Source organism: Taurulus bubalis (genome assembly GCF_910589615.1).
Source record: "Taurulus bubalis genome assembly, chromosome: 14".
Classification (NCBI taxonomy): Eukaryota; Metazoa; Chordata; class Actinopteri; order Perciformes; family Cottidae; genus Taurulus; species Taurulus bubalis.
This window is the reverse complement of record NC_136602.1, coordinates 1,431,883-1,444,103: the sequence shown is the minus strand read 5'-3', so window position 1 is coordinate 1,444,103 and position 12,221 is coordinate 1,431,883. Positions and strand designations below refer to the sequence as shown.

The 12,221-nt window shown below is 44.2% G+C and overlaps 1 protein-coding gene across 1 annotated transcript in view; it reads left to right on the top strand.

The window, feature by feature from the left end:
- The window catches only part of arhgef33 (Rho guanine nucleotide exchange factor (GEF) 33), a gene marked incomplete at its 5' end in the record, with an annotated part of 20,807 nt that extends 10,071 nt beyond the window's left edge, over nucleotides 1–10,736 (top strand). The window contains 13 exons of the mRNA XM_079229420.1: nucleotides 10–134; nucleotides 218–388; nucleotides 884–1,010; nucleotides 1,776–1,908; nucleotides 3,909–4,016; nucleotides 6,389–6,481; nucleotides 6,574–6,722; nucleotides 6,809–6,898; nucleotides 6,983–7,155; nucleotides 8,178–8,635; nucleotides 9,334–9,558; nucleotides 9,648–9,790; nucleotides 9,879–10,736. Of these exons, the coding sequence (XP_079085546.1) occupies nucleotides 10–134; nucleotides 218–388; nucleotides 884–1,010; nucleotides 1,776–1,908; nucleotides 3,909–4,016; nucleotides 6,389–6,481; nucleotides 6,574–6,722; nucleotides 6,809–6,898; nucleotides 6,983–7,155; nucleotides 8,178–8,635; nucleotides 9,334–9,558; nucleotides 9,648–9,790; nucleotides 9,879–10,002 (2,119 nt within the window). The 3' untranslated portion in view covers nucleotides 10,003–10,736. The remainder of the gene's footprint in view (nucleotides 1–9; nucleotides 135–217; nucleotides 389–883; nucleotides 1,011–1,775; nucleotides 1,909–3,908; nucleotides 4,017–6,388; nucleotides 6,482–6,573; nucleotides 6,723–6,808; nucleotides 6,899–6,982; nucleotides 7,156–8,177; nucleotides 8,636–9,333; nucleotides 9,559–9,647; nucleotides 9,791–9,878) is intronic.
- Nucleotides 10,737–12,221: the final 1,485 nt, after the last annotated feature.

The window sequence follows — 12,221 nt, the reverse complement described above, 5'->3', positions numbered from 1 at the left end:
GCCCCGCAGGAGGAGCTCCAGGGCGGAGGAACACGTCTGCGCCGCCGGCCAGTCGGACCTCAGCGCCATTCAGCACTTCTTCTCCAGTCTGCCCCTCGGCAGCTCGCCGCAGAGGAGCACCACGTCCACCCACAGTGAGTGTGAGGGAGGCCACTGAGGAAGAGGAAGAGGAAGAGGAAGCTCAGGTCCATTGACCGGCATGTGGTGTGTTTGTCAGCCTCCGTCTCCGAGCAGGAGGCCCAGCAGCAGAGAGGCTGTCCGGAGAGGAAGAAGAGCCGGGACGACTCGGACACGGAAAACTGTGAGGAACTCAACGAGCGGAGCTCCCAGAATGCATTGCACGGCCGCTCACACGCCAGAGGAGGCTTCCAGGAAGTCACTATGCCTGGTTGAGATATAGTGACCATAAAAAAGCACAACATATGTTTTTAAAAAAAAGTTATTTTTTGATATTTAGAGCGACTGGTTGGTGGAAAGAGCCAGGCTAGCTGTTTCCCCCTGTTTCCAGTCTCTATGCTAAGCTAAGCTAAGCTAACTTTGGCCCGAGCCAAGTTTGACATTTTGGGATATTCTTTCCGTTCAATTTGAGGCCGGAGCCCGACCTCAAATTGAACGGTACAGGTGTGTTTCTGTGAGCAGGTAGGCGTGTGTAAACCGTACAGGTGTGTTTCTGTGAGCAGGTAGGCGTGCGTAAACCGTACAGGTGTGTTTCTGTGAGCAGGTAGGCGTGTGTAAACCGTACAGGTGTGTTTCTGTGAGCAGGTAGGCGTGTTTAACCGTACAGGTGTGTTTCTGTGAGCAGGTAGGCGTGTTTAACCGTACAGGTGTGTTTCTGTGAGCAGGTAGGCGTGTGTAAACCGTACAGGTGTGTTTCTGTGAGCAGGTAAGCGGCAGCGCGTGGCTCTGGAGCTGCTGGAGTCAGAGCGAGTCTACGTGTCCCACCTGGCTCTGCTGCTGAAGGCCAACATCTCCTTCAACGGATCCGAAGCTCTCGGCTCCAAAGACAAGCGGTAAGGTTGACAAAAGAAAAGGTCGATGTCCAGAAATCAAAGGATATGTACGTTAGAAGGTGCACACATAACTTTTAGAAACGCAGAATGTACAGAGAAGATCTGTTTATAGTTATGAGCCTTAAACCCAGTAAATATCTTATCATTTTATCTTTGTCCGTTACATCGATTTATTCCCGCAGCGGCTGCTGATCTCATTCCAGACTTACAGTGAGCGGATGACAGGAAGTCCACTAATCAAATATAAGCAGGTTATGAACAGAGACAGACACTCTGTGAACGAGAGCGTCACCGTGTCATGTGACCATGTGACCACAGGAGCCAATGGAAGGTGCAAACTGGGTCAACTGCTGTTTTAATGGGTCATCTGTGTGAACCTGCAGACATCCGTCACATCAGAGGAGTAATAATGTTAATATGTCACATGACAGTATACGACCGTAAAGGACGTTTGCGGGTACTTTTATGTTTAAAAAATTCCACGAAAACTAAAATATAACTATGTCTGTAAGTATTATATGTGCAGACAGAATATTTGTATTGCACGGCGGGTTGTGTATTTATATTGCATAGATTTATTTATATTTGGTGCATAGCTGGTTGTGCAGCCTGACGGCAGCAGGAAGGAAGGAATGCTTCTTCCCTTCCCTCAAAAACACACAAATATTGTTCCCATGTTGGTTTTCTTATTTCTGTGTTTATACAACAGAGAAAGTGTTCTCTAGCTTCTCCTCTTCTTCTCCTCCTCCTCTTCCTCTTCTTCAGGCCGTTCCCCAGCACCCTGAGGTTCCTGATCCAGCAGCACCTTGAGCTCCTTCACACGCTGCAGGAGCGCGTGCTCAAGTGCCAGTGGCAAGGCATCATGGGAGATGTGTTCATGAGGCTCACCAGCAAAGAGGTAAAACTGCATATATATATATATATATATATATATATATATATATATATATATATATATATATATATATAAATATATATATATATATATATATATATATATATATATATATATATATGTATACACATAGAATATGTCATCGGAGTGTAATTTTCTTATTCTTTTACAGATTTATTCCTTCTTATGGAGAAAAAAAATACATTTGCACAATAATAATAATATGTGTAAATATAAAGACAAACAATAACATTATTACAATACTTATAAGCATTTTTCTTGTATTTATTCATATATTTTTATTTATTTATATAAGCATATTAAATCACTCAAAAGCTAGTTGATTGACACTTCAAGAAATAGCAAAAAGATTAGGGAAAATAAAGTATTAAATAAATAAAAGAATATAAATATATCTACTTTTAATGTATATAATAATAGAGTAATCTTTTGCAAAAACAATATATATATAAACATAATAAAGATTGTTACAAAAATTCACTCGACACCTGGTGGTAAAATCATTGATGAGGACATTTATTTATTCGTTGGAAGGAGCAGAGTCAGAAATACGACGTGAGGCTTAACTAATCTCTTATCCTTAAACACAATAATCACACAATCACAGAGGCCCTCATGACGTCTTTGGCCTTATCCCCAAAGACGTCATGCCTTGTTAATTCATTCCTCTTTGTATTTCCCACTTATTCTTTTCCAGGTTTATCCATGTTTATGGGGCTCCTCCATCTCCATTCATACAGTAAACTATGCATGCATCGTTATTCACCTGTAGATATAAACTAAATAGTAAACCAAAAACCTCCCGTGACACCTGCAGGACATGAGTGTTCCAGCGGCACATTGCCCTCGTTGATAGTGAGGGTTCATTCATTTGACCGAAACCCAACATGCCCTGAATGAGAAGCACAGCTGATGAGCTTGTGACCCGTCTATCCGGCATTAACAGCTCATTTCACGGTTCTCTGCTTTGTAATGTCTTGTGGGGAATCTTTTGGTCGAACGCAATGAAACACCACAAACCAGGGCCTCCCAAATAAACCCGCAGTTGAATCGGCGCTTTGTTGAGAACCAAACATGACAATCTTGAGGATTATCTGCATTTCTGTGGATATTTTAACAACCACATGAAACAAAAGTCGTGGACATGCAGTTTACTCGCTCGTAAATCAGAAACTTGACATTTACGGCTCACAGGGCCGTTGATGGAGGGTTCAAAAGGTCTTGTGACCGGCCGTCATCATGAATTTTAATCCTTTTGGCAGCCGTGACGGACCATAAAGGAAATGTCAAATTCCAGCGGAGCCATGTGGAGCGCTGGAAATAGACGAAGGACCAAGACAAGAGATGATTGTTTTCTCTCCACGACAATACTGACGCACTGAAGGATTCAAAGTAGTAAAAAATATGGATTGAAAAAGTGTTTTGTAATATTCAGCGGTTGCAAACTTCCGCTGCTGAAAACAAACACTGAAGCTAACGAGTCCATTAAAGCCAACGTGTGGCTAATTGGCTCCGAGTGATTGGGAGGAAATGAGGTAATTGGTAGGAACACCTCCCTATTTAACCAAAATAAAGGCCGTTTCGCAATGCATTGTGGGTCCTCGCTCACTGAAAGCCCAAGAGCTTGAGGAAGGAAAGAAATGCATAGAATGAAAGGAATCTTCTACTTACAAGCATGTTTAGTGTTTTTTTATTACCTTTTATAATGTCAAAAATACAACATCTATCTTTTTTATAGGTATTTTATTTCTGTAGTTTGTTTACTTTATATTTAAATAAGAATTAAATGCGTGAGGTGGTGAGGTTTCTGGAAACATTCTCAACTCAACAAAACACAAAGAAGGTTATATCATGAAATAACTTAGTGGTCAGATTTAAATAAAGCAAAATGTAAACGGCTCACCTCATGATAATATGCTGCTGATGCAGCGGAAGAGGAAATAGTGAACGCAAACCCAGACGGCATCTTTCTCTCTCCACAGAGCGATTTCCTGGAATTTTACGTCTCCTACCTGAAGGAGCTTCCGGATTGTCTGTCAGTCGTCTCCGTGCTCGCCTCCAGCGGCATGAAGTCTTCTGCGTTCCTGGAGGTAACGCACACAGGGACCAGGACTAGGGAAGATACCAGGACTAGTGCACAGCGTTAGCTCATGTAACAAGAGGAAGATACCAGGACTAGTGCACAGTGTTAGCTCATGTAACAAGAGGAAGATACCAGGACTAGTGCAGAGCGTTAGCTCATGTAACAAGAGGAAGATACCAGGACTAGTGCACAGCGTTAGCTCATGTAACAAGAGGAAGATACCAGGACTAGTGCAGAGCGTTAGCTCATGTAACAAGAGGAAGATACCAGGACTAGTGCAGAGCGTTAGCTCATGTAACAAGAGGAAGATACCAGGACTAGTGCACAGTGTTAGCTCATGTAACAAGAGGAAGATACCAGGACTAGTGCAGAGCGTTACATCATGTAACAAGAGGAAGATACCAGGACTAGTGCAGAGCGTTAGCTCATGTAACAAGAGGAAGATACCAGGACTAGTGCACAGTGTTAGCTCATGTAACAAGAGGAAGATACCAGGACTAGTGCAGAGCGTTAGCTCATGTAACAAGAGGAAGATACCAGGACTAGTGCAGAGCGTTAGCTCATGTAACAAGAGGAAGATACCAGGACTAGTGCAGAGCGTTACATCATGTAACAAGAGGAAGATACCAGGACTAGTGCAGAGCGTTAGCTCATGTAACAAGAGGAAGATACCAGGACTAGTGCACAGCGTTAGCTCATGTAACAAGAGGAAGATACCAGGACTAGTGCACAGCGTTAGCTCATGTAACAAGAGGAAGATAACAGGACTAGTGCAGAGCGTTAGCTCATGTAACAAGAGGAAGATACCAGGACTAGTGCAGAGCGTTAGCTCATGTAACAAGAGGAAGATACCAGGACTAGTGCAGAGCGTTACATCATGTAACAAGAGGAAGATACCAGGACTAGTGCAGAGCGTTAGCTCATGTAACAAGAGGAAGATACCAGGACTAGTGCAGAGCGTTACATCATGTAACAAGAGGAAGATACCAGGACTAGTGCACAGCGTTAGCTCATGTAACAAGAGGAAGATACCAGGACTAGTGCAGAGCGTTACATCATGTAACAAGAGGAAGATACCAGGACTAGTGCACAGCGTTAGCTCATGTAACAAGAGGAAGATACCAGGACTAGTGCACAGCGTTACATCATGTAACAAGAGGAAGATACCAGGACTAGTGCACAGCGTTAGCTCATGTAACAAGAGGAAGATAACAGGACTAGTGCAGAGCGTTAGCTCATGTAACAAGAGGAAGATACCAGGACTAGTGCAGAGCGTTACATCATGTAACAAGAGGAAGATACCAGGACTAGTGCAGAGCGTTAGCTCATGTAACAAGAGGAAGATACCAGGACTAGTGCAGAGCGTTAGCTCATGTAACAAGAGGAAGATACCAGGACTAGTGCAGAGCGTTAGCTCATGTAACAAGAGGAAGATACCAGGACTAGTGCAGAGCGTTAGCTCATGTAACAAGAGGAAGATACCAGGACTAGTGCAGAGCGTTACATCATGTAACAAGAGGAAGATACCAGGACTAGTGCAGAGCGTTACATCATGTAACAAGAGGAAGATACCAGAACTAGTGCAGAGCGTTAGCTCATGTAACAAGAGGAAGATACCAGGACTAGTGCACAGCGTTAGCTCATGTAACAAGAGGAAGATACCAGGACTAGTGCAGAGCGTTACATCATGTAACAAGAGGAAGATACCAGGACTAGTGCAGAGCGTTAGCTCATGTAACAAGAGGAAGATACCAGGACTAGTGCACAGTGTTAGCTCATGTAACAAGAGGAAGATACCAGGACTAGTGCAGAGCGTTAGCTCATGTAACAAGAGGAAGATACCAGGACTAGTGCAGAGCGTTAGCTCATGTAACAAGAGGAAGATACCAGGACTAGTGCAGAGCGTTACATCATGTAACAAGAGGAAGATACCAGGACTAGTGCAGAGCGTTAGCTCATGTAACAAGAGGAAGATACCAGGACTAGTGCAGAGCGTTAGCTCATGTAACAAGAGGAAGATACCAGGACTAGTGCAGAGCGTTAGCTCATGTAACAAGAGGAAGATACCAGGACTAGTGCAGAGCGTTAGCTCATGTAACAAGAGGAAGATACCAGGACTAGTGCACAGCGTTAGCTCATGTAACAAGAGGAAGATACCAGGACTAGTGCAGAGCGTTACATCATGTAACAAGAGGAAGATACCAGGACTAGTGCAGAGCGTTACATCATGTAACAGGACAGGATGTGAGAAAGGAGGATGAAAAGATACAGAAGGACTAACCCTGTAATTCCTAGACAACTAGCTTATAACTCTCTAGCTGCCGTGTGTTTCTGTGCTAAAGCTAATGAAGTCACATTGCTTCTACCTGCTTCTGTCAGAGTGAAATAATGGGCGATGAATCCAGACCTTCCCTGCACACTCTGCTCCTTCAGCCGGTTCAGAGGATCCCCGAGTACCTGCTGCTGCTGCAGGTCAGACAACTGCAACTTTGTGCAGCGTGTTTCATCCGCGTAGCAATGAGTAGTATAACAGGGGTTATAACTGTGTGTGTCTGTGTGTGTAGGGACTGCTGAGGCAGACCAATGTAGAGCACCCAGACTACTACCTGCTGCTGGTTTGCATCCAGCAGTTCCGGTCCTTCACGGCTCAGTACCACCACCTCCTGCAGCACAACCAGGAGCTGCTGCTGCACAGCCGCAAGGAGGTGAAGAGGTCAGGTCTACCCCTCTTCAGAACAACAGCATCACATACAAGACGTATTCTCACGGTTAAATACGGTGTTCGTTCATGTGCCGCAGGTCCACCATGACACAGCTGTTGAAGACAGTGGAAAGTGGGATTCAAGCCAACAACATCGGCTCACCGTACCCATGCAACAGTGCCATGTTGTGAGTGTTTGTGCCTTCTTAACTTCCTGGTTAACTTCTTCGTTGCTGATGAACCCTCTTACACGGATGGTCCGTCCCTCACAGAGAACATGCCAACCAGGTGAAGCGGAGCAAGCAGCGTCTCCTGGAGCAGATCCAGTCCCATCATTTCCAGGATTGGGACCAGGATCCCGAAACTCACTGTTACGAGTCGGAGTGGCCCCCCCAGCTCCCGTTCTTCAGCCCAGACCTGGACTCACGGAACCACAAACCAACAGGTCTGTGGTCAAAGAAGCTTCTGCTTAAAATATTTCTGTGGTTTCTGTTTTGATTAGACGTTATACTTCTGGACATCAGGGGGAATGCTGGGAGTTTTATGAAAGGTGGGAGGCGTCAGTTTGTTGAACAGTATTTGATCCAACCGGCACGCCCACTTTGGCATAACAATTTGACAGATGTCTGAAGGTGAGAAAAAAGGAAGCGCTTCATTCTTCACACAGCTACTTCCAGGGCCATATTTTAAGGATCTATATAGTGCATGAGCGAAAGAGCATTTAGGTCGTGTCCAACTCCACTTTAGCCATTTAACGGCACATATTTTGGGTCAAAGTAAGATGCAAAAATGGTTGAAATGAGTCCCTTAATTAGTCATAGCTTTCAGTTGAGGAAGTGGACCATCTCCGTCTCCTCTCAACAGCTCCATTTGACTGCATCTGAGCAGATGCACACTATCATTTCACTGAGGAGGAAAGCACTGCTGCACATCCCTGTGTTCAGAGTGTAGGTGTATTGTGAATCCACCAATGTAGGCAACCTTACTATCTGCCCTTTAAACAGAAGGCAAATACTGCCCTTTTGACAATGGTGCAATGTCTCAAAGTGTGCGTTGCCATCCCTATTTGAACTATTCATTGGCTTCGATCGTTTCTATGATGACAGGCTTTTCGTCCAGTCCTTGAATGCGTGTCTTTTGGGACCGGTACAAACACTTATACCTTTAGAGATGTTCAGACAATACTTCATAGAAACTACTTAAACCTACTGAACCCTCTTGAGTAGCACCCCTGGAGCCGGTGTGAAGGATGTCTATTGCAGATATCGAGGGGTCATCAAGACCCCTGGATATCTGTCCCATGTCATCTGTAAGCTTTTAAGTCTTGTTTGCAATCATTTTTAATAATGTCACTTTGTGTATCCCATGTAGGGGTTCGGCAGAAACAGACATACACCCCGTGTCACGTAAATGCGTTTAGGGCACTTGCCCCATCGGTCAACCAGTCAACCAACCTTTGGCTTTCAGGTCTTGGCAGTATCCCAGAGAGCGAGGCGTCCGAGATGGCCACGTCGTGCCAGCATCATCTGCCCTCCAGACCTGCGGACTTCCGCCAGGTTCAACCGGGCTCCGCTCTGGCCGACGCCCTCGGAGAGTTCCTCCTCCCTCCAGACCCTCCGGGGATGGAGAGCCTCTACGAGGAGGACCGAGGCTCTCTTCACGACGTGGCCATGTTCGACCGCTGCTCCTCCGAGTCTTCAGATTCCTCCATCGACATCGCCTTCGTGAAGTGCCCCAAAGCGCCCTCGGTGTCGCACCACGCGATGGCGGCCAACGTGTCGACGACCCGCGACGTCTTTGGTAACGGCGGAAGCCACGGGAACGGTTACAAACTGACCAGCAGAGGATGCGTGTCTCCGGATGAAGCTGTGATGATGCGCCGCAATCAGCATCGCCCCCTGCAGGCCAGCCAGCGCAAGAGCAAGGTGAGCCACTCTGAGAAATAAGGTTTCCAATAGGGTTCTTCCTGAAGGGCTGATGATCTACATAGAACCATTTGCTTCTGAAGGACCCTTCTGAAGACTAAAGGTTGCATTAAGAACCCCTTTCTTCCAACGAAAGAGTTCTTCAAGGATAGTTGAAAGCATCTCTCGTGCTTTCAACTATCCCCACAAAACTGTGTATGTGTACTATGATTGTTGGGGAACCACATCAGCTCCGGCCATGAATGAGCCTCATGAGAAACCCTGGGTGGGTTTTAGATGAAACCTTTGAAATATAAAACCGTTCCAGGTTCATTCTCGATGAAACCCCTAGAATATGAAAAGGTTCTCCGTAGAACCCCCAGGGTGGGTTATTGCTAGCTATGTGGGACTTCCACAACATGTAGAAACCAGAAATAGTTATTCTGCGTTTGGTGTGAACACAGCGTTGGGAGGCGGAAAGGTCCTGGATTGAACCTCCAGAGAGGGTTCTGGGTGGAACCATTACACCACAGAATAGTTATCATAGGGGGTTCTGGGTCTAACCCTTTAAGTTTCGGGTCTGAAACAGTTCCAGAACCAAAAAGGGTTCTCCTATACGGGGAAACCTCTATGGTTTCGGTTAGCGCCTGTATTTCTAAGGTGTACGTAGAGGGAAGGATTCTGAATTAACAACACGTCCGTCTTCTCCGGCCGTCTAGTCGCTGAACGGCCTGCAGATGGACAACACGGTGGGGGGTCCGGACGCCGGTCCGCTGTCAGACCACCTCCAGAGGTTGGGACTGGGCAGCCACGCCAAGCTGGAGCGCCAAGGCAGCAAGGGCAGCAAAGGGTGTCCCACCCCGGCCCGTAAGATCCACAGCCCCCCGGGGAACCGAGCCGATATCGACAAACAGGGCGAGAATCTTCACGGGCTGCTCAGCATTGTGGGTAGTCAACAAAATGGGAGGACAGAAAATGTTACCAAACGCAAACCACGATTGAAGTAATAATGTTGTGTTCAAACCCCCACCAGGACTCCGGGTTTCAATCGTGGGGGGACGAGACAAGGTGGAGGGGCGGAGCCGAGGAGAATAGCCACGCCCACTTCAGCGAGAGGAGTCGGAAGCAGGACAAAGGAGGCTTCAGGAGCTCGTTCAAGAAACTCTTCAAGAAGAAGTAAGGAAGGAGATATGCACACGAATGGGCACGATGGGCTTTGAAGGAGAATCAAACCCCTCCCCTTCCTGCTCTTTCTTCCCAACAGGAGCAGCGACGAGAAGAAAGAGAAGGGAGGCGAGAAAACACCAGAAAACAACGGCGAACACGAGACACCGGGGAGAAATCCCAAACCGGCCCATCTGGAGATCAACCGTGGAACAGCTGTGTGAACCCACAATATCAGTGTAACATGTTTAATACACCGGGTTGTTATCACTATATACATTATACATCATGCTGTACAGGTAAACGCCATTTAGCTAAGCAACGTGTCCACTCATCATTTACAAATGTGAATTCTTTAGTCGAAGCACTAGTGGATGTTTTGTCAGTCTTACTAATATAAAGTACAACAACGTTAAGGTTACATGTGACGATGAAGTAGACAATCTTGTGCAAAAGGTACAGCAGTGTGTGTACTGGTAGTTCCGATAGCGGTTAACTTTTAGCTAAACACCCATTGAAAGCAATAGAAATGTGATTATTATTACGCAACATGTGGCCACTAGGGGGCGTAGTTTGACCTGATCCATCCTGCACTGTAAATAGCTGCTCTACCTCCACTTTCCACTTTCTTTATCTTGTTTACATTTTTTATTTTAATGTTTAATTTGCTCCCCAACTTTAAAATCGGTGCAAAACAAATATATAAACAGTGTTTAGTTGGTTAAAGTGTGATATTGACGGCGGTCTCGCTTCTCCTCTTTTATTCTTTACGTGTTTCACTCCCGCTCAACCTGCTGCCGTTCTGCTAAATGTCTTAAGCCATAACCAGAAGGTATTATATTGTGCATATACTCAGGACAACAAGCTGTTATCGTTTATGTGTTTGAGCATCAAATGATTTTGTGACAATATGCATCGAAAAGATCTGAATGTGACAATCGAACATCAACGTTCAATAAAGGTCAACGCTGAAAAATGTGATGTTTTTTTTATGTATTTAAGTTATGACGACTCATTTAAAGTGGCAGGAAATTAAATGAAAGTATGAGCAGATAAATTGTTCAAACTTTAATCTCTCATTAAAAAAAAAAAAAACATGCTCACTTCCTGTTCATTGGGTGCAAAAAATAAAATGTCTGCCAATAAATCCCCTAAAAATGCTCCAAAGTGGACTTTTAATTTGAAGGGGTCGTATTAAAAAGATATTTGGGAACCCCTGGTCCAGGAAAAATTATAATAATACACGGCAAATATGTAACTTATTATAATAAAGGTTCAAATATGCTCCAGTTAGCCAAAACAATAAAATATATATATTAATGAGAGGGGTTTAAAATGTAAAACATGAAGCCGTTACTGCACAGAAAGTGTCTTCTTTCTTTTAACCCTTTTTATCTAAAACAAAAGCTCTTAATAAAATGTTTCAGCTGGTAGGAAAACATCAAAGAGGCTTTTATTTTAGTAAATAATCATAAACAATCAGCCAGAAAAATAAGCAAAGCAACGGCGACAGGTTTGAGTTCCTTCTTTTTTAATGTGTTAACCTGTCATCTCATAAATCTGTTACACTTCTGAAACAAAATATAGGCAATTATACAGTATGTAAAACAAACCCATTTTATTTTACACTATGTACATCTCATAACGTGTGCGTGGCATCATGGAAAACAAAAGAGACAAAAGGTGGCGGCCGGACAGAGGAGACCGTTGTTGTTGTTGTTGTGTGTCGGGAGGAGCGTCAGATTATATTTACAACAAATTCATTCACATCTTCTCCTGCGGCATTCAGAACATTCAGCTGTTCATCATCTCATGAAACGCTCTGAAGGTCTCGACATCGCAGACAGTGGAAGGCCGTGTGGGCTTCAGGTTACAGGTTAAACGTGGGGTTTTATGGCGTCGTCATTCACACACAAACATATTCTGTTAAAATAAAAAAATAAAAAAGTCCTCCTCAAAGATTAAAGTTGTGAATCAAATGGGAAAAAAAGAGCAAAATTATTGTGTTTGTGTCGCGTTTCAGGTAAACTATGATTTCAAAATAAAATGAAAGAAATTGGGTATTTTAGGAAATTAAGAAAACCGTGAAACCTTTTACTTTCTCCACTTGTGATCGTCTACATTTAACGAGTCAAATCAGACGCAAACAGTTTTATTAATATCCAGGACATCAGGTAGTGTTTCTAAAAGCGGCCGTAAAAAAATTAAAAACATATTTTGGCTTTACATAAAACAAATAAAAAGTGTTTACGTTCATTAATCCCACATTTAAAAAAGGAAAGTGTGAAACATTTATTCCCAATAAAACTAAAAGACAATCAACGCGAATGGACTAAATATGAAATGTGAATAATTTGGCTTCACGGCTGACGACGTCACCGAGAACAAGTTTTGACACGGAATGAACAAACAATAACAAAGTTGTTGTTGTTTGTTAAAAACC